This window comes from Ursus maritimus, unplaced genomic scaffold (assembly GCF_017311325.1).
Source record: "Ursus maritimus isolate PB19 unplaced genomic scaffold, ASM1731132v1 scaffold_2, whole genome shotgun sequence".
NCBI lineage: Eukaryota > Metazoa > Chordata > Mammalia > Carnivora > Ursidae > Ursus > Ursus maritimus.
Genome location: NW_024424452.1, coordinates 39,770,737 through 39,791,572, shown reverse-complemented (window position 1 = coordinate 39,791,572; position 20,836 = coordinate 39,770,737). Strand labels below are relative to the sequence as shown.

Genomic DNA, 20,836 nt, shown 5'->3' with positions numbered 1-20,836 from the left:
GTGGGCGAGTTCCGGTATTTCAGGGCGGAGCAGGCGGAAGTGGGGGTGAGAAGCGGCTGCAGCGCCGAGCGGAGGAGGCAGGAACCCGAGCGCGAGCAGGGTCTGGGTGGGCACCATGGCCGGTATCACCACCATCGAGGCGGTGAAGCGCAAGATCCAGGTTCTGCAGCAGCAAGCCGATGACGCAGAGGAGAGGGCCGAGCGCCTGCAGCGGGAAGTGGAAGGGGAAAGGCGGGCCCGGGAGCAGGTACGGAGAGGGCGAGGCGCGTGAGGGGGAGCAGGCGCTGCAGCGGCTGGGATCCCGGATGGGGGCCCTCGTTTCGCGGCGGAGCGCGTTCTCCGGGGCCGGCGGACTCGGAGATGAAGTTGGAGCCCGGAGGATGGGTGGGGCTCAGCCGCAGTTGGACCTGAGGCGGACGAGGGGGGAACTGGGTGCTCGGGTGAGCGGGCTTGACCTTTGAGGTAACTGAGCCTCTCGGGGCCGGGGAAGTGGTTTTCCTCCTCCTTCTCTCTCCCAGCTCATTCATTCAGTCCCTTGGAGCCAGGCGCGGCCGGGGGAGGGGCTCAGCGGCCTCTCCCTCCCCCACTCCTCCGTGAAGGGCGGGGAGGGGTGCGGAATTTGCTCTCGTTAGAGGTTTCCGGCCGAGAGGGTGAGAGTAGGTGGGTGCTTCTCTGGCCTGGGAGGGGCAGGGCCAAACTTACTGTGCAAGGGTGGGGGTTGGGGGTGGGAACCGCCGGAAAGCCCCCGGCCTGGCCTGCTGGCAGCTTTTCCGCTCCCTCCTCCTGCTCAGGAAATGAGGCAGCAGTCGGCGGAGAGGAAGCGCGGTGCCCTCCCCGGAGGAGTTTGAAGCCACGGCACCGCCTCCCATCCTCCAGCCTGGTCTCTTTCTTCTTACGGGGGCAACTGCTAAACCTACTCTCTCAATCGACGTGAAGGAGCAGGGGAAGGGTTGGTGCCTCACTCACTCTGTTAGTGCAAATGTACGAGCCAACAAAACTTGCCTGGCCCTACCCGTGATGACCTGGAAGCAGGGACTTCTGCCAGACTCAGGCCTTTATTGCCGAAGTGTAGTCAGTGCAGGCTCAACCGGTTAAGAACACTTCCAAGCACAGCTGATAAGCCAGTTTGTGTGGCAGAGAATCGGATGGAGTGCCAGTTTCTGTCAAGGTTTCTGGTTGACCCCGGCAGTGTGGTTGATGCAGACAAAATAATGAGTTCCAAAGGGCCTCTAGTGATGTTAACTCTGTTGCTGTCCCGATTACCCTCCACAGTGTCTTTTTTTTTTAATATCAATATTTGTTCAACAGAAAGTTGGAACGTAAAATGTTGGTGGAATGAATGGTGATTCTTGAAACTGCTTTCTGTTTAGAAGTGGTTCTCTAGTGTTAGTAAGCCGTAAGATTTTCCAGGGTGTAGTCTAGTGGGGTGGAGATGACCTCCTGACTTCAGGCTTTGGTTTTGGAGGATCTCAGGCTGGAAAGAAAAGTAACCGTTGCTAAAATTTGAAGACCCAAATGAAGAACTTTTCGTGGTTTATTGGTATTCCTTGTTCTTTTCCCTGGTTTAAAAAAAAAATGGACTTCTCCTTTGGGGAATGGCTGAGAATTATTGTTTTGGCAGCTGCCCACCCAGTTAATACATAAAAACTATTAGAATACTCTTTTCTTTTTATAACGGGGCATGGAAATGCTGGAGTTTGTCTTCCTCAGTCACCTTTTTCTCAGGAGATTTCCGCCCTATTCATTATGCTGGTGACTTCTAATTATCAATTCAAGTGAGATGGACTGGCTGGGTGACTCTTTATGACTAGGGACACTTTTTCATCTCCTTTGTTCTGGAGACTAGATCCCCTTAAAGAGGAAGGCAGGATGGCTTTTAAAGAAATAGCCATGTGTTGAGCTGCGGTCTTGGGCTCAACATTCAAGTATGGGCATCCTAGGAATAGTTCTAGGGTAGATGATGCCCCATCTCCCCTTCCTTTCTCCCCCCAGGATTTGGTAATTTCTTGCAGGAAAATTTGTCTCCCTCTCCCCCCCCCCACTCTTCCCAGGTGACTCTGGGGTAATAGGCAGCAGAATGAGCAGCTTCAGATGTTTCTTAAGCTGTTCCTTTCTCAGAGCCTGCAAATTTGCATACTGAGTTGAGGTCTAGTGAGGAAGTTCAGATGGGGAAGTCGGGTGATAGTTAAATATTGATGAAACCAATATCTTCTTTCTACTCCCCAGCTTGAGGGAGCTTAATCGTTTGACTTTCTGCTGTGGGGACCTTTGAACTCCTCCTGAGGAGGAGACACCCCTGGGGAAGGAGGGGATGCTTGGGCTACCTGTTATCCTCTTAGGGCATTCTGGAATGTGAGTTTTGCAGGCTCCTCCCTCCTCTGGAGCTCGAAACTCAGTACTGCCTGATGGTATCTCATGCTGTTAGTGGGATTGTCACTTTTTGATGGTTTTGTGTGAATATTCACTCTTCGTTGGGAAGCTGGAAGAATCCAAAGCGGAGTCTGGAGTTGTTCTGGGATCCATCTTTCTTTTCTGCTTTCAGCCCCAGGATTGACCTTTTACTTCGTAGCACTCTGTCAAGTGTACTTTCGATTTGGAATCTCCTTTACAGTTCTTGCTAAACTTAAACAGAGGGCATAAACGTAATTTTCAAATGCAGTCTTTTTCTTTACCTGTTTTTTTGGTGGTAGTAGCAATACACATAACATAAAACTTACTATTATAGCCATTTTTAAGTATATAGCTCATCTTATCTGTTTTTAATACCTCTCTCTTAACTTATCGTGGTATTTTCCTTTTTTTTTTTTTTCCTGGTCTAAAAAATTGAGGCGTATTATTGAATAAGTGAGTGGGCTTTAAAACAGCAGTTTTGATTCTGGCATTTTCCTAATTCCTTGTCTCTGGAGGAGTTAGAATGCCTGACTATTGTGTGGCTCTCCTGTTTGTGGGGTCTGGTGGACTACACAGCCTTTATCACCTTTCTTTGGTTTAGATTTACTCTCCAGCTGATTACCTTTCTCTCTCCTTCACGTTAGAGCACATACTCACAGGGGAGAGGCAAATAGCCCTTTGCTCTGAGTGCCTCGGCTTAGACTCCACCTTTGTTTGCTCTGGGGCACATAGCTCTACTCCCTTCCCTCCAATTTGCCTCCCCCTTGGTGAATTTAAAGTCTCAAAGGACACAGTATCTCCCTGGGTGGATACATTTGTGAAGACAGTGAACCAGAGCAGCCCTTTACTCACAGGCTCACTCCTGACTTTTCCATTACTGGTTTCCTTTGAATTTCATCTATGGCTTTTTTTCTAAAAAGAGAAACCCCAGAGTGGCAGAATGGCAGATTTAGGCTAATCCCCTTATGTCCTTGGCCCTGATCTGCCTTCAAGCACCAGTGCCCTGTCGGTTACTTGCTTTGAGGTGTGTAGTGTGCTTGGGGACTCTATTCCATATGGAGGATGGTAGTGTTTAAGCCAAACTCATTTCATAGCTAAAGCTGTGATCAGTCATCTTCTAATGTGAACAAATTGCTGCTGTGTGCCTTCTCCTCCCTTGGGATCTTTGCTTCCTGGACAATGGAGAATCCTATTATTACCTAAAGGGAAGATCTCAGAGTGTATCCTCTAGGTGGGTCAGAGGTGGATGGGCTGAAAGTCCAAAATCATATCTGGACATGCCAACCCTAGGGTGATTGGAATAGCGTAAAGTTTAATTTTCCCATTCTGGTTTGCAGAAGTTAGTCCCACCCAATCTCTTGCAGGACTTGATTGACCTGGAAGGGACAAGCGTTGTACATAGGTTCTGGCTTGAAGGGAAGGTCTTCCCTTATTCCCTTAGATATAGTAATAGATCTTGATTCTGCGAACTTCTGTTTCATTGTAAAGAGAACTGATCCTCTGTGGGAGGAGAAAAAAGAGAAGAATGTCTGTCCCCTGTGTCCCCCCCCCCCCCAAGCTTTTGCTGGGACATCCGTGGTAGGTTCTGCTTTTGATGCAGGCTTGTTCACTGTGCCCATGCTCTTGTAGCACCGAGATGTGTTTTCTCCTCCTCTTCAACCTTGCTAAGAATTCTAGTGCAAATACTGATTTGTGAGAGAAACTGCCCTAGCCAGGTTGTCATGGAAAGTGTAACCCTGCCCCCATCGCCTGTTACCTTCTACTCCGTTTGGGTAACTACTGGTAAACTGGATGGGGACTCAGATTTTGTGAGCTTCTTTCAAATCTGGTCTTCTTTCTTTCTTTCTTTCTTTCTTTCAGGGGGTTGGTTTTAGGCATTTGAAGGGGGGAGATGGGGTAAATCATTGCACTGGCAGTGTTTTATAGTTGCCTGATAGCTTGACTTGTTCTTGTAATCTTGACCTGTTGGCCTTTTGAGCTTCTGAGGTGCAATGTGTCTTGTCCTAGGGGACATGGGACATCTGTTTTTCTGGAAGAGACAGGATCAGAGAATATTTATCTTTGTGGTGTTTTGAATAGTATAGTTAGAGACACAAATGGTTTCTTAGTAATATCAACTTTTGTGGATTCCTTGTTATTTTTCTCCTGGGTATTGGTGGTTATACAGTCCCAAGCTGCACAGTACTTTGAACCTCCCATGTTTGTATTTGGAAATTTTTGTGCCAAATAACCTGGGTTGTTGTTTGTTTGTTTTTGAGAGAGCGTGAAGTGGAGTAGTAGAGGGAGATAGAATACCAAGCAGGCTCCACGCCCAGTGCAGAGCCTGAGGTGGGGCTCCAGATCATGACCTGAGCCTAAATCAAGAGATGGACGCTTAACTGACTGAGCCCCCCATGCACCCCCCAAATAACCTGATTCTTAATGGGAGTCTTTTAGGCTATAGCCCTCCCTATAGGGGCTGTGGCCCAGATTATTTCTGTAGCTGCTCCCACCCCTGACTGCCAAGAGGAAATCAGGGTAATAGAATGCAGGCACAATCTGGACTGTAGAGAGAGATCATGTTAACCAGGCACTTGGGTAAGCATCTGAACTGGGCAGTGTGCAGAGTAGATTAAATTCCTGTATGGTCGTGGTGGCAGTCAGTGTGCTTGCCACCAGTTAAGGTGTATGGAGGGGAAAGGTAGTCCTAAAAGGGAGGCTTTTCTGCCAGTAGAATTCATGCTACCTCCTTTCCTTGTTTCTCCATTGTCAAGGAGGGGGCACGGGGTGGCTGGCATTCTAGCCTGTGCTTTGTTGTGGGCTGGAGGTTGGGAGAGGTCTGTCACAAGCTGAGGGGTGACTACAGCGGTAGCAAGGAGCCGCCGTTCAGAAATTTGCAGGAGTGGGGGTGGGCATGGAGGAAACATTCTCTTCTGCCCCCAGTTTTTTTTGTATGTCATCAAGGCAGGTAATTTTAGCTAGAAGAGCTCCTTGTTGTCACCTTTGAAAGGGCGGGGATGGGGAGCGAGTTGCAGGGTTGGGAAGGGAGGTACCCCAGTGTTGCATCCTTTTGCTTTCTGGTCTGGACTGTTACTCTGAAAGACCTTCCCTTGGCTAGTGATCCTCCTCGTATATTAGGATAAGGTCATTGGAGGGTTAACAACTTGGGTTAAGCAGCAAATTAATAGATAATCCAAAATTCCCTCTTTAAGAAACTTTGCTTAATTTTTTCACTTTATGAGACACTTAGAAGAAAATTGCTAAAGAGTGGAACGCCCTTCTAAGCCAGAGCTCAGGCAGAAGGAACCCTTCACTGGCCACCTTTTCTGACACTAGTGTGTTCAGGAGTTTGACCTGAGTCAAGAAAGGAGGTAGTACTAATTGGCACTGGGCTGGGCAAGGAACTGAGTTTTTTTTTTTTTTTTAAAGATTTTATTTATTTATTTGACAGAGAGAGACAGCCAGCGCGAGAGGGAACACAAGCAGGGGGAGTGGGAGAGGAAGAAGCAGGCTCTCAGTGGAGGAGCCTGATGTGGGGCTCGAACCCAGAACGCTGGGATCACGCCCTGAGCCGAAGGCAGACGCTCAACTGCTGCGCTACCCAGGCGCCCCAGGAACTGAGTTTTAAAATATGCTTCCTGTGGAGCACCTGGAAGTCTGCTAATGGGAAAGGGAGGAAATGGGTGTCTAGGTCATTGTGTCCGCATCTGCACTAAGACAGGTGTTGCCGTGTTGGACCCTGGCTCCGTCTTGGCACTCAGCCCCAATCTTAGCTCTGCTTCTCCTTTCCATTCTTTTGTTCAAACACAGGCTGAGGCTGAAGTGGCCTCCTTGAACCGTAGGATCCAGCTGGTTGAAGAGGAGCTGGACCGTGCCCAGGAGCGCCTGGCCACTGCCCTGCAAAAGCTGGAGGAAGCGGAGAAAGCTGCTGATGAGAGCGAGAGGTGAGTAGATGAGTGCGGGTTTTCAGGAGCTCATGACACTCTGAGGAGGATTTTCTTACAGTCCTGCTCCCCACTCAACCCCCCAAGTTTTTATTTAAATTCCACTTAGTTAACATATTAAAATAGTGATTTATCTCTTTGTTTCTGTTCTGCATATTCTTTTCACTTGAAAACAGTATAAGGGTTATCTGGGTGCTGTGACCTTTTATAATTGGTGTTACCCTATAAACTGATTTAATGACTCTTAAATAGGGTCCCCAGGATGGCCTCCACTGAGTGAATCATTGACTTAATTTTTGAGGTTAGTCCCCCTAAAGCAGTAGTTCTCAGCGTGAGCTCCCAGCCCAGCAGCACCTGGCAGCTCGGTGGAAGTTCAGATCCCTGGTCTAGGAGTCAGGAACTGTGGAGGTGGGGCCGCTGGTGAACCGTGAGAATCGTGGGAGCGAGGGGTTGGGACCATTGGGGAGTTAAAAAAATCGGAATGCCTAGAATTCTGCCCCAGTTAGGTGAGAGTCCATTGCAAGAGGGCCCTGGGTGTTAATGTTTTTAAAGTTTGTCTGATAATTTGTGTCCGCAGTTGAGAACCACAGTCCTTGAACCAAATCAAAACTCATCTTTGGTGAAAATAGCCAATTGGGTTCTTGCCACTATGAGTTAAACTAGAACAGAGGTGTGTGACGATATGCATGAGGTCAGAGAAAGGCTTTCAGAATCGAAAATGCTCTATCAGAATATGTTGGGACACAGTGCTGCTGTGAAAATGAGAAATGTGGCGGTCAATATACTCATACAGAGTAGTGTCCCAAATTCTAGAAAGTGAAGAAAACAATTTGCAGGATGGGGTAGGTAGTGTATGATTCTTTTGGGGTGTGGGGAAGTGGGGGGTGAGGTTTGTTTGGGTTTTGCCTATATAAAATCCTTCTCGGGGCGCCTGGGTGGCTCAGTCGTTAAGCGTCTGCCTTCGGCTCAGGGCGTGATCCCAGGGTCATGGGATCGAGCCCCACATCAGGCTCCTCCGCTGGGAGTCTGCTTCTTCCTCTCCCACTCCCCCTGCTTGTGTTCCGTCTCTCGCTGGCTCTCTTTGTCAAATAAATAAATAAAATCTTTAACCAAAAAAAAAAAATCCTTCTGGAAAGGGTATGAAGAGTTTTTCTCTGTTGAGCAGGAGTAGAGGTGGGGAGGCTTACTTTGTGCCCTTAAATTATATACTTAAATATTAAGGGTGTATTATTTTTTATTTATTATTTTTTAAGATTTTTTTTTTAAGATTTTTTTTATTTACTTGACAGAGAGAGAGACAGTGAGAGAAGGAACACAAGCAGAGGGGGAGTGGAAGAGGGAGAAGCAGGCTTCCCGCTGAGCAGGGCGCCTGATGTGGGGCTTGATCCCAGGACCCTGGGATCATGACCTGAGCTGAAGGCAGACGCTTAACCAGTTGAGCCACCCAGGCATCCCAAAGTTTATTTTTTTGAAAAAGTATTAAAACAAATAAACTAAGGTGGGGGGTGGCGTGGGAGTTCTTTTTGGTGGTAAGCAGAGAGGGATGGGCTTCAGAAGGTGCCATTCAGAGTTCCTCAGAGTGGAGTTGGTGACAAACTCCCTAGGGTGTCAGTGCCACATTTGTCCTTCTTGTCTTTGGCAGAGGTATGAAGGTTATTGAGAACCGAGCCTTAAAAGATGAAGAAAAGATGGAACTCCAGGAAATCCAACTCAAAGAGGCCAAGCACATTGCAGAAGAGGCAGATCGGAAGTATGAAGAGGTGTGGTGCCTTGTGTTTGTCCTCTTCAGTGTCGTTGGGTTTCTGAAAAAGAATCATGGTAGCAGGAAATGGCTTCATCTTTGCTTCACTGAGCTCTACGGGATCTTCTCCTGTAGGTGGCACGGAAGTTGGTGATTATTGAGGGGGACTTGGAACGCACAGAGGAACGAGCTGAGCTGGCAGAGTCGTGAGTATCTTGCTCCCCAAATCTTGCCATACCATTCTGTCCCTTTTCCTTTGGCTTGCGCATTAATGTGAATAAACCAGCATTCCTTCAACCTTGTTAAACAGGGCCTAGAGAGTGGGGTTTGTTTAGGCCCTGAGAATGGCTATGGGCTTTTCTAACTCTCTTGGCTAGTGACAGGTGACAAATGAGCCTTCCTTTATTTCTTGTAGGGAGAGTTTGCAAACTGAGGGCACATAAATACTAATTAATGTGTAGTGAATGGCTAACTTGTAGGCCTTCCAGGGTCCTCCCACCTGGAATCTGTTTCTCCTTGAAAACTGAAGTGGCTATGCTGACTTGAGATCTTTTTTTTACTCTATTGCCAGTCTGGGGAACTTGAGGGCAAGGGCAGACAGGAAGCGCTCCCCTGTTGGCACCTTCTGGGCCTTGTGTAACAAAGACAGTGCTGATGCGCATATATTTGTGCTTCCTTTGTATTCCCCTCTCCCAGACATGACATATCATGACCATGGTGGTGTTTTCTTCCCATTTTTTGGAAAAAAAAAAAAAAAATCCCCCACCCCCCCGTTTTGCTGCTTGTTTCCTTGCTGTGTCCTTTTTGACCTTTCTCCCTCCCCACCACCTGGCTTGTGCGATCCCCGTGACTGTCACTAACAGCCGTTGCCGGGAGATGGATGAGCAGATCAGACTGATGGACCAGAACCTGAAGTGTCTGAGTGCTGCTGAAGAAAAGGTACTAACCGTTAGACCCACCAAGAGGTTCCATGTGTGGTTTTGTTCTGGTTTGTTTCTGTTTCTGTTTTGCAGCTGCCTCCCCTCCACTGGTTGGTTTGTTGAGTGCTTTCTCATCTCTCCATGGAACGCTCCATACTCTCCCACTTACTCAGCATCTTTCATCTCTTTCCTAGTTGCTTCACCACCTCTCCACAGGGTCTCTCCCTCCCGTGGGTGATTTGGGGGACTATCTGGGTTGGGCATCTATTCCTACCTCCGCCCTAGCCAGCAGTTAGGACTTGTTCCTGCTAGTGATTTCTCTCAAGTGTTCTATTAGTATCCAAACATTCTAAGTCCTAGCCCAGGAGGGCCCAGCTTCTGACATGTTCTGTGGTAGAGGGAGGAGGGTTGACACTTGCTCAGGTGACCTGGGAACTTCTCTTTTCCCCAGTATGCCTTCCAGCTCTCTCTACATATAGGTTCAATTCACGTCTGTGTGTCTTTCTCTCCCTTTTTTTTTTATTCTCTCCTTCTTCCCTTTCCTCTCCTGCGGTATGTAAAACATTCACAGTAAGTGTTCTGAGCTGGAGGAGGAGCTGAAGAATGTCACCAACAACCTCAAGTCTCTTGAGGCTCAGGCGGAGAAGGTAGGGGCTGGTTGTGATAGTGACAGGCTTTGGGGCCTGGGCCCAGCCCTGCCCTTGATGAAACACTGGAGAAACCCATTCCTTACATAACCTAGTGAGATGTGTCCTTGTCATCCATATTCTGGGTTTAATGCTAATTCCTGTGCACTTTGATTTCTTTAGTCAAAAATCACTTCGTGGTCTCAGGGGCTTGGGGTCATGTTCTCCTCAGGCTGATACTGCTGTGCAAAATAGCAATAATCATGGGTCCCAAAAGGTTTTCTAGCAGAGAGATAGGGGCATCAAATAGTAGATATAAGACCTAATAAGCAATCAAGACAGATGACTTGTCTTTACCGTCACGTGGGAGTATTTCAGCCACGTGGCCTCAGGGTGTTGCTTCAACTGCTCATTAAATAGGGCGAGAAACACCTGCTCCGATTGGTCTGAGTAAGATAAAAACATAGGTCCATTTAAAAAATAAAGGTCTGGAGGATTCTAATATGAGGGTATCAAGACTCTAAGGACATTGATTTGTGGATTTCAAGAATCTATGGTCTAGAAATGGGCCTTGCTCTTTTTCTCATGGGCCATTCAGCACATTAAATCCAAGAGGATATTCACTGTGAGAGTGAATGTGGCGGCAGGGGGTAGGGTCTGTGTGGGGAGTTTCCACTCTGAAACTTTTATTCTGCTTCTCTTACAGTACTCTCAAAAGGAAGACAAATACGAGGAAGAGATAAAGATTCTCACGGATAAACTCAAGGAGGTGAGCTTAAGGGGTTATAAGGAAGGGAGGAGGTGAGCTGAGGGGGTTGTGGGGAAGGAATCAAAACATTCAGAGGTCTATGATGCACTTGTTAGACAAGCTGGCTTTGGTTCTGAAGGGTCTACAAATAGAAGGTGGAAGAGATAGAGAATCCTTTTTATTGTCTTGTTCATCTCTAAATCTGTCTGGTGTCTCATTTCCCTCAGGCAGAGACCCGTGCTGAGTTTGCTGAGAGATCGGTAGCCAAGCTGGAGAAGACAATTGATGATTTGGAAGGTATGGAGCCGGGGAGAGGAATTAAAGAGATGCAGAGGAAGACCTTGCCCATTGACTGTTAACTTCCTTCCCGGTCCACCAAAGGGAGCTGGTTGTGAATGGCACATGCCCCATGCCCTGTCCTATACCACAGCTAGGTGAAATGGGTCAAAACCTAGAACTGGATTTTTACATATACAGCCTTTTCCTTTAATAAGACTTTAGCTAGTATTCTGGAATTGGCATCTTTTCCTTGGAGGAGACTGGTAATGACTGCATTTACCTCCGGTTTAGCAGTCTCAAGTTTTGGTCTCTGGGTTAAAATGGTAGCCGTACTTAGAGGAGGCAGTAGGAGCACGTGTCACCCGTGGCTGCATTTGGCAGTCTGTTCATCACTTCAGCTGTGAGGTCTCGCTAAGAGATGCGGCTGTGGGATATCCATGTCTCAGAGCTGACCGATTCCAGGGGCTTGCTTTTTTTTTTTTTTTTTTTTTTTTAAAGATTTTATTTATTTGGGGGGGGGCAAACAAGGAGGAGGGGCAGAGAGAGAGAGGGAGAAGCAGGCTACCTCTTGAGCAGGGAGCCCAGTGCGGGGCTCGATCCCAGGACCCTGAGATTATGACCTGAGCCAAAGGCAAACACTTAACTGACTGAGCCACCCAGGCGCCCCTCCCAGGGGCTTTCTAAATACTTCTTGTCGCCATATTTTGGCAACTATGTCTGCTCTGACGAGCGAAAATGTACTTAGAGAACTCTGAGATACCCTTTTTGGTTTGCTCTGGGTAGCAGGATATTCTTACTTTGGGGAGTTTGGGGAGGTAGCCTGTAGAGCAAAGGGACCAAGAATACTGGTCTTGGCTTGGTAGATAAAGAAGAAGTGTCTGAATATTAATGTGTGCTTTCTCCTTTTTCTATTATTACTGTGTTATCCCTGCTAGGAGCTGGGTTAACTGGGTGGGAGGTATCCTCTTGAGTGCCTTTGGTAACAGGAATTTCTAGTCATGACTGTGCCCAGATTCTCAGCCCTGACTATAATTAATTAGAGGTATCAAGAAGTCCAGTGGTCCTGGGGGCACAGTGGATCTGAAAATGGCCTGTTGTGGCTGCCAGGACAGATGTTCTAATCTGGGGTATTAGGCCCACAGTCACACTTTTCCTAATTTCTAATGATTCCCTCTTTTCATCTGCTTCTGGTACCTTTCACTCTGTCCCCTCATTCCTCCCTGTTGCTGTGCCTATCCAGATGAGCTCTATGCCCAGAAACTGAAGTACAAGGCCATTAGCGAGGAGCTGGACCACGCCCTCAATGACATGACCTCTATGTAACTATCTGACAGCAGAGCGGGGCTGGGACCTTGGCTTGTGGGTGGTTGGGGTTACAGGCTGTGCGTAGTGTGCTTTGGTTTTATCCTCTGGAAACTAGAATCTTTACGCTGTCTTTAAAATATTGGTGCTGATTACTTATTGGCAAAAGCTAGGGTGGCATTTCATATTGAATCTCTGGTGGCACCCTGATCTACGTGTGTTTTTTTTTAATACTTTTTGTTCATAGACCCTGCTTTATAACACCGTGATTTTTCTATTTGCTTCTTAAATTTAGTCTTCTCAAAGGGGACGCTCTAAAGGTCGAATCATGTCATCATATAACTAAAGACATAGGGCCTAGAGAGCCAGTGACTTGGGCCCTAACATTGCATGACAAAATTCACACCTCCTGGGTGTATTTAATTTGTGTCCTGATACTAAATTTCAGAGGAAACACCCATGATTGGAAATATCAAAATTCACCAAAGAATTAAGCTGAGTCCCAGAGCAAGCCAGGCAGTAAAAAGCACCAAAAAGAGTTGTTCGGGACTTCCATCCGTTTGCTGTGGACCCTTGATCCTTGACACTAATCAGCCTCTTTGTGTCTTTCCCACTAACCCTGAGAAGAAGCCAGATGACTCAGGCTGTAGTATCTGGCTGTCTCTTCTTCCTACTGCCTTCTCTTCCCTTTTCTCCTGAATTGCTGTGTAGATCGATGCTAGTCCTTCTTACCTAGAGTCTCCTTACTTTTTCATACAGATAACTGTCACCGTTTCTGCTCTGTTCTGGATCTGCCCCCTTTCCTCGGGGAACCCAACGCCCCACTCTCGCTCTGGATTCCATTTGGGTCGGCCTGGCTGGTCCCCAAGGCATTAGAATGTAGTGGGGGCCACAAAGCAACTTATGTATTCTTCCACTCATCCCTGCCCCCCCAAATTAAAATGTTAAGCTGCCGGAAGCCTCATGCCCCCCTGCATTTGTGTCATTGACAAAGCTGCGGTTGTCCCTAAGAAGGAGCCTTGGGGGTGTGATGTGGAGAACAGCTATTGTAGGCCCTCCCTTCCCTGACTTATATAATCAAAGCCACTTTTGTGTGTGTCTATTTTTTCTTGACATTTAAGCTCAACTGGTTTGAGTCTGTCAGAGTGGTGGGGTTAGCAGAGGTTCCCTAGGGTAGGAGTCTTACCCGCAGGCCTCGGGAGTCTGTCTGAGTCCTTTACTTTTAGGCTTCTGAGTCTGCCCGTCTGGAAGGCTCCGCTCCTCCTCAGTCTCTCCTCTGAGGGCATCCAAGTGCCTCCCAATGCATATTCTCTGCCCTTTTCCCAGTAGTTCAAATGGCGCATCTTCAGAGCACCCGATGGACTCAAATGTATTACTGCCAACCTTAACCAATTAGATCATCCCAGGTCACAGAAAAACAGAATTTTCAACAGATTTTTTTTTCTTGTCCAAACCCTTCTCACATATTTGAGGCTTACTGCCATTTGTCTGTTCGTGTGTGCTAGTGGAATAGAAGACAGGTGATAAACGATTATTACTGGAAAAGCTACAACAACCAATCACGCATGTTTCAGATAACATGCACAAGGTGGTAATAGTTTATTACATACATAAAAATGGTAAAGTGCTGCTAGTAACATTGTTCCCGGTTTATATTGTGGGATTACATGGCGACATTGACGGAGTCCTGTCCGGTTTCCACAGCTGGGATGGCTCCAGTGTGAACAGTGCAGCTGCAGTCGTACTTAGCTAAGCACCTAAGTGCTGTTGGACACACTTAGACTTTAGTTTCTCAGCAGACTATGTATTTCAAACTTGCTCTTTTAAACAGAGCCAGGTAGAAAGGTTTTCCCTAATCTAAAACTTGAGGTCTCATTGAATTCAGGTTTCTTTTTGTTTACACCATTTCCTGCTGCTACAGTGTTTGAGATTAAGGTACAGATTGATTTATTGAGCGGACACTTGACTGTTACCTTTAGAAGGCACAAAGTGACTAAGGTGGGGACAGAAATAATCAAAGTGGAGGCGCCATCCCTATTTTTGGGTTACACAGAATCTAGTAGGAGAGCATGTATATAAAGCCGATGGTGCTCTGTGATCAGTGCACAAATATAAATAAACTCGTGGAAATTCAGAAGGGGAAAGAGGTTGATTCCAGTGGGGATGGTTAGGAAAGACTCACAGAAGGAGACACATAATAGGTACTTAATAAACATATTAAAACTTGCCTCTTCATTTTTATTGGGTTCTAAAAGACTGGTTTTCTGACAAACAGATTTTAGTTGAAGGATAATGGATATTGAGCATTTTGGTTAAAGAGAAGCAAAAGAGTAGAAGCACAGATAGAGATGGGAAGGACAGAATAGCTATGAAGGTAGATTTAGACAGAGTAGGGGCAGGTGTGTGCTGAAATCAGGTGTGGAGTTTTGTTTTGTAGGGAATGGGGATGCCACTGGACATGGTGAACAAGGATATGTTCTGGTATGAGTAGCAAAAAAGAAGAGTTGATTTGGTGGCTAAGTTAATATATTACAAGGGGAGCAGATTATCGAAGTGATCCATTTGGATGACGATTCCCAAATTTCAGTCATTTATATACTAGTTGGTGGCTTTTGCCATATTCACATATTCCCTACATTACTGTTTTCTTCACATTTACTCGTTTTCAAATTTGTCTTAGTATACATAATTCTAATTTGAAGTAAAAGGTTTGATGCATCCTAGTGATTTTTCCCAATGCACATTAAAACAGTATAGCAAGTAAGTTTTTTAAAGTTCACAAGCATATATTGTCAGAAATCTCCTTATGCAGCACTAGCAGCAAATATGCTACACTTTGAGAAAAACTGGGTTAGGTTATTGCAGTTTTCCTAGAGATCGCCGTCTGTAGAGAGACGGCACTGAAGGTGCACACTGTGGAGGGCGCTCAGTATGAGGAGGAAAGTCAGGAGTGACTGGTGTGGAGCCTGGGAAGGTGGTAGCGTTAAAGGTGTAGGGAGGTCATGTAGTCCTGGTGTAAAGAGGCAGGAGAGGGTAGAAGAGAAGATGAGTCTGAAATAACTGGCAGGTATCCGGGTGAAAACAAAATTCTGGGAATTGAGGGGATAGGCTGATTGATGGGAGAGAGATTTGGAACTCCATATGGTTGGCAGGCCATTTAGCCCATGCAAGTACATTTAGAACCCGAGAGACAGTTACGGATGTAAAAGGAATGAAGGAAAAAGGAAAATCTGTGCAGAGGAGGAATCCAAACAGAACTGGTTAGAGGGATGGAAAGAGAATGAGTAGCTTTGCTAACTTAAGAAGTTGATGGCTGTATGATTTCCAGAGGTTCTCAACTTCAACAGGTTGAGAAGAAAGATAGCTCAAGATGAGACGTTGTCATTGATATTTTTTATTAATTCGAGGGTGCGTTTTGAGCATTAAGATCAAGGAGAGAAGCCGTATTTCAAAGAGCAGAAGAATGAACTAGTGGAAGGAAAATCAAGGCAAGACATAAAGCCTGGAGCACTGCTGTCCAGTAGAATGCCTGACAGTGATGCCCAGGACAGTAGCCACTAGCCACATACAGAGCCTGGTGAGCACTCAAAACATGCCTCGTATGACTGAGGAGCTAAGATTCTGCTAACTTTAGTGCATCTGAATTTAATTAGCCCCATGTGGTTAGTGACTGCTTGCTGTGTTGGATAGTACAATTGTAGATGTTTTAGTATTTAGGCAGGAAGAGTTGACTGGCACAGAGAAAGGCTTCCTAGAAGAGAAGGAAGTATGTGAGGATGGAGAGAAATTAGGAACAAAGTGAGGCACTGTACTTCTGGCAGCCCCTGTCCTTCCCCACGGGTGTGCCTGGAGTGCGCGAGGCTGGAGACCAGCAATCCAGCTAGCGGGGTGAGATCTGGAATGCTGTGTCATGCTAAATTCACCTTCCGCTTACTGTAGAAGTCACCCTCTGGTACTTGAGCCTGGACTAGCTGTGGGGATAGGGTCAAGAAGCATCATTGATAATGCCAGAGCAAAGCATTTTGATCTCTTTTCCCCCTGCATTTCTGAGAATGAGCCACAGGCCGATGTGTTGGAGCCCTTCCTAGCCTTCCTTGGTACTGTTGTTGGGGTGAGGCACAACACATGACTGGATCCCAAGTCACCTGGTGGGTGGGGCTGCCCTTTTGTGTTTGGGCAGCCTTATCTTAGCCCACCCAATCTCTTCCTTTCTCGTGGTATTGGTTGAATACCCCCCTCACCTTAATATTAGGGGGAAGTAGAAACAAAAACAAAAACACAAAATCTGTTCCTTCTCATCTCTTGAATTGTGAGGCTTTAAGGAGTGTGTAGTTCCCTTTACTCTTAAACCTTCCCATTCCCTTTTCCTGTTAGAGAATGAAATTGACCTGATTCAGTCCGTTGAAGCCTAAGGATGTCAGCATCCATGGGATCATTCCTAGTTAATTGGACATGCCTGAAAGGAACATCAGACCAAATGGATTCACTGGCTTGCCTTTTGTTTTATTTTGCTGTTATCAGGGAACCAAGAACTTTAACTAATGAGCTGGTATCTGATCTGAATTTTTAGTTACTAGAGATAGCAGGGTTAGAAACCTTAGGTACTAAGTTCAAGGTGAGAGAATAACCACATTTATCTTTTGACCTTCTGTCATTCTTAGGGAACTGTGCACTCTGGGATTTAATCAGACAAGAAAATGCTCCCATTTCTATCTCTTTATTACTTCCTAAATGGAACAAAACTGTCACTGACCATGCTGTTTTGAGGGACTAGATTCTGATAACCCCCTTCTTTCCCAAGACAGGAGTGGGAGTCATAGTTACCACCTTGGATTGGGTGCTACGGAAGAGTCAGGCAGTACTTAGAATCTGTATATGATGCCACAGAAAACCTAAGAAGTGAGAGTTCACCAATTTGAACCCCTACATTTGTCAGGGGTGCCCCAATGAATAAGACAGGTCCAATCCCAGGCCTCGTGGAGCTTGTAGACTAGTGTAGTGTTTCTCAATGGTGGATTTTGGTCATTTAAATCAGGATAAATCTGGGATGTACAGAACAGTCCTACATATTGCTGTCCCCTAACAAATAAATATGTGTAGGGTCTTCTAGTTATTTTGACAATTAAAACCTGCCCCACACATCCCCAAATTTTCTTCCGAGGGGAGAGAACAGGCAATAATAGCATTTGTATTGAGAACCACTGGTTTAATGGGAAGTGCAATTCTAAAAGTTTGCTCTAATTCTGCCCTTTAATACAACTATTAATTTTGGTTATTCTCCCAGGATCTTTTTTTTTTTTTTTAAGATTTTATTTACTTGACAGAGAAAGACACAGTGAGAGAGGGAACACAAGCAGGGGGAGTGGGAGAGGGAGAAGCACGCTTCCTGCTGAGCAGGGAGCCTGATGCGCGGCTTGATCCCAGAACTCTGGGATCATGACCTGAGCTGAAGGCAGACGCTAACAACTGAGCCCCCCAGGTGCCCTTGTACTGAATGCTTTTACAGAAAATGTTCCAGCTATTCACTTCAGTTTCTGTCAAATCCTGATTACAGGCCAACGGTGTTCCTTCCTTTGCCCTGTTTCACTTGTCTGTTTCTCAACCCAGGGAATAAATACCTTTGCAAAGGGGATACTTTTTTCTTTTTCAAAATGTTGTCCTTCCAACTTGTCGGGATTTTTTATTTTGTTCCTCTGTTGGTCTTTCTGTCACCTGACTGATTCTTCCTGCCCTCTGTCTGAATCCTCCTTGCATCCCCCCTGCCTTACAGATGCATGTTACGTATATCAGCTAGTCCAGAGTCTCAAGAGTTTACCTCTGGTACACTACTAACCTCCCCTTTTTCTCTTTCTCCTCTGTTTCCTGTCCTCTTGTTTTTTCTCCTCTCTGTTGCTGCCGCAGAGTGTCTCTACAGCCAGCTTGAGCGAAACTGCCTGCTCTCTAGCGAGTTGAAGCTAACGCTGCGTGATCTGTGTGACTGATGGGCAGGCTCACTGGTGCCCATTAAGCCGAGCTTACTGCTCACACCACTGACCCGGACCCCAGCAAAAAGCTGATCTTTTTTTTTTTTTTAGTTATTTTCCCCTAGGCAAAAAAAAATTTTTTTTTTTTTTTAGTTTATTTGAGAGAGAGAGCGCCTGAGCCGGGGAAGGGGTACAGGGAGAGGGAGAAGCAGACTCCTTGCTGAGCAGAGAGCCCAACGCAGGACTCAATCCCAGGACCCTGAGATCATGACCTGAGTGGAAGGCAGATGCTTAACCTACTGAGCCACCCAGACATCCCACAAATTGCTTTTTAATTGGAGCAGTGAGAATATTTTTGACTCCCTAACTGCACTGTAGGGTGAGAACAGTTGACACTGCATTTCTGTCCCCTTTTAAGAGATAATGGGTGATGAAGGGAGGGGCCTGAGAGATGATAGTGAGGAACCTGGAGAGTTTTCTGGGCTCCACCCTTACTTGCTGCTCTTTAGCCTGTGCGTTGACGGGAGGCTGTGTTCCTCCTGCGGGATGTTGCCTGACAATAAAAGGACCAGTTGGACACGATGTCGTGACTGCTTCATCTGCAGGCCCAGAGATGGGCCCTTCTGACTGGGTGGGAAAAAAGGGAAGGGAATAAAAGGGGTATGCGGTATTAATAGGTCCGTGTTGAGTATTTGCCCCACGCCACTACAGTAGTCTAAGTGGTTTGCTGAGCAGATTGGATTCTCCCTGGTGTTCAAGCCACTGGTTTTCCTCCTGACATTTTCCTTCTTATTTTTCCTGGTTTTATGTTTAATTGTAAGTAACTATCACAGGCTAGTTTTGGAGAAGAGCTCTACAAAAATCGCAGTTGAGGTTTTACATATATGTTTGGTAGTATTCTTGGCTTTTGTGTCCTTTAGTGATTCTGTGATAGGCTATGGGGGTCTTTCATTTATCCCACCAATTGCCCCTTTCCTTGTTGGAGGAAGCCTGTATAGTGCCTGAGGTTCCCCTTGTACTCTTCTCAGGCGGAGACTCTGGTTTTTACTGGTAGAAACATGCCCATCCTTGTTCTCAGTGGTCACACCCCAGTGAGCCATGTCAATCAAGTAGGTACTGACTGTCGTGTGGGCACAGCCCAGATGAAAGATGGCTGATGCTTAAGGCTGCCTCCTTCAGTGACTGAAAACTGAAAGCCTTGGTTGGATGTGGGTGAATGAGGAAATGACTGATAAGGTCTCCAGCCTCCTCCCCCAGAAGTATAGCAATACCGGTAACTTCACACAAGCAGAGGCCCTGCAGAAGCGAGTGGTGCAGTAGCTCACGCCTGAGGCTGAGAGGGCAGCCGCTTTGTTAGTCCGCAGCTTTCCTGCAGCAGGAGTGATTCTCAGAGTGGGTAGACCTTCACATTTACTTCTAGTTTTTGTAACCTCTCTCTTTTACCCCCACTAGATAAGCTGAAATGCACCAAAGAGGAGCACCTCTGTACACAAAGGATGCTGGACCAGACTCTGCTTGACCTGAATGAGATGTAGAGACCCCAGTCCCGCCTTGCCGCTGCTCCCCCCTCTGACCCTGACTCCGCCTGAGGCCAGCCTGCCCGAAGCTGGCCTTCAAACTGAGGGCTGATCTTTAACTGGAAGGCTGCTTTCTCCTTCTGCCTCCTCTCCCACCCCAACCCCTGTGTCTTTTTCGCCAAATGGCCTCTGCCTCTCCCTAGAGATTCCAGTTGGGCTTGAGGCTGAGCACCTTTGGGAACAATGTCTAAGGGAATGTGAGCACAATGCAGTGTCTTTAAAAGCATGTTGTGATGTACACATTTTGTAATTACCTTTTTGTCGTTGATGATGTAGCGACCATTTGTAATACATTCCAAATAATTCCACAGTTCTGAAACAGCAGTCTAATCCCTTCCTCACATTGGAAAGTAACTTTTCAGTTTAGTGCATACTGCCTTCTCCACAGAGGAGGGGAAGCGGCAAGGGCCTGCCTTACTGAGAGCCAGAGCCCGGAAAGAGACCCACTCTGGGAAGCTTCATTGCTTTGTCCAAAGTACCAGCCAAATTAGAAAGGTGGTTCCAGGAGGAGTGGCCAAAAACAGGTGGCTCAGGGTTTCAGCTTTAGGGTATCTTTGAGCAACTTTATTTTTAATTTTTTTTCCATTGGAAGTGACCAAACAAACTAAGGTGGTGAGACCTCTGAGACCAAATCCTTGTCCTATCTTTACCCTAACTGCCCTCAGAATGGATCATGTTCCCCTTATGTTGAGGTGACCACTTATTTGCTCTCCTGCCTCCTTGAAGGAAAAAAAGAAAATTATGTGTTTGCCGCTGATTTAGCCATATGAAACAAACTCCCCTCCTCGCCCTTTGCTGGGTCCGAAGCTGCTGTCTCTAAAAGTGCCATCTCGCTGTGCTTTGTATCAGTTAGTGCTGGAGAAATCTTGAATAGCTTATGTACAAAACTGTTTTTAAATTTTGTATTATTTTGAAACATTGCTTCTTTAGGGTTGGGGCACATTGGCCACCCCGTATGGCTGAGAACTCTCTACAGTCTGTGGCCTGACAGTGTGCTGATCTTTTAAAGTTTCTTTCCCTCCCCAATTCCCCTTTCTGGTGAGGTTTCTGTGAGGCCTGCTAGGTGTGCATCCTGCAGCTTATTGGCTTAAAATGCACTCTCCTTTGGTGTGCTCTCTTTGGGGGCCGATTGGGAGAAAGAAACCAATAGTGCAAACTGTTTTGATACTGAAAATTGACAAGTGTCTTTTTGAAATAAAGAACCAGTCCCTCTAATCCTCAGACCTACTTGACTTTTATTTACTAACCCAATTGTGCTTTCTCCACAGGAACTATGAAGTTTTGAGTGAAAAATCAGATGTTTGTGGGTGGTAGCAACAGGATTTAATAGAGACCAAAACTGGGTTGAAAACTCGGCTCAGAGAGC

General features: G+C 46.4%; 1 protein-coding gene across 5 annotated transcripts; it reads left to right on the top strand.

Annotated features, from left to right (window-relative positions):
* The first annotated feature begins 14 nt into the window (after window positions 1-14).
* TPM3 (tropomyosin 3) lies at window positions 15-20,685 on the top strand. 5 transcript variants are annotated; one of them, XM_040635699.1, is made up of 9 exons: window positions 17-247; window positions 6,181-6,314; window positions 7,957-8,074; window positions 8,191-8,261; window positions 8,919-8,994; window positions 10,308-10,370; window positions 10,577-10,646; window positions 11,869-11,947; window positions 19,346-20,685. In XM_040635699.1, exons 1-9 carry the CDS (start codon window positions 116-118, stop codon window positions 19,347-19,349), a joined length of 747 nt encoding a protein of 248 aa, XP_040491633.1. In that variant the 5' UTR covers window positions 17-115; the 3' UTR covers window positions 19,350-20,685. The 5 variants fall into 5 exon arrangements, with proteins under 5 accessions (XP_040491635.1, XP_040491633.1, XP_040491634.1 ...); XM_040635701.1 differs by lacking the exons at window positions 8,919-8,994; window positions 19,346-20,685 and adding an exon at window positions 9,547-9,622 and having other exon boundaries at window positions 15-247; window positions 11,869-11,951; XM_040635700.1 differs by lacking the exons at window positions 8,919-8,994; window positions 11,869-11,947 and adding an exon at window positions 9,547-9,622.
* The last annotated feature ends 151 nt before the right edge of the window (window positions 20,686-20,836 follow it).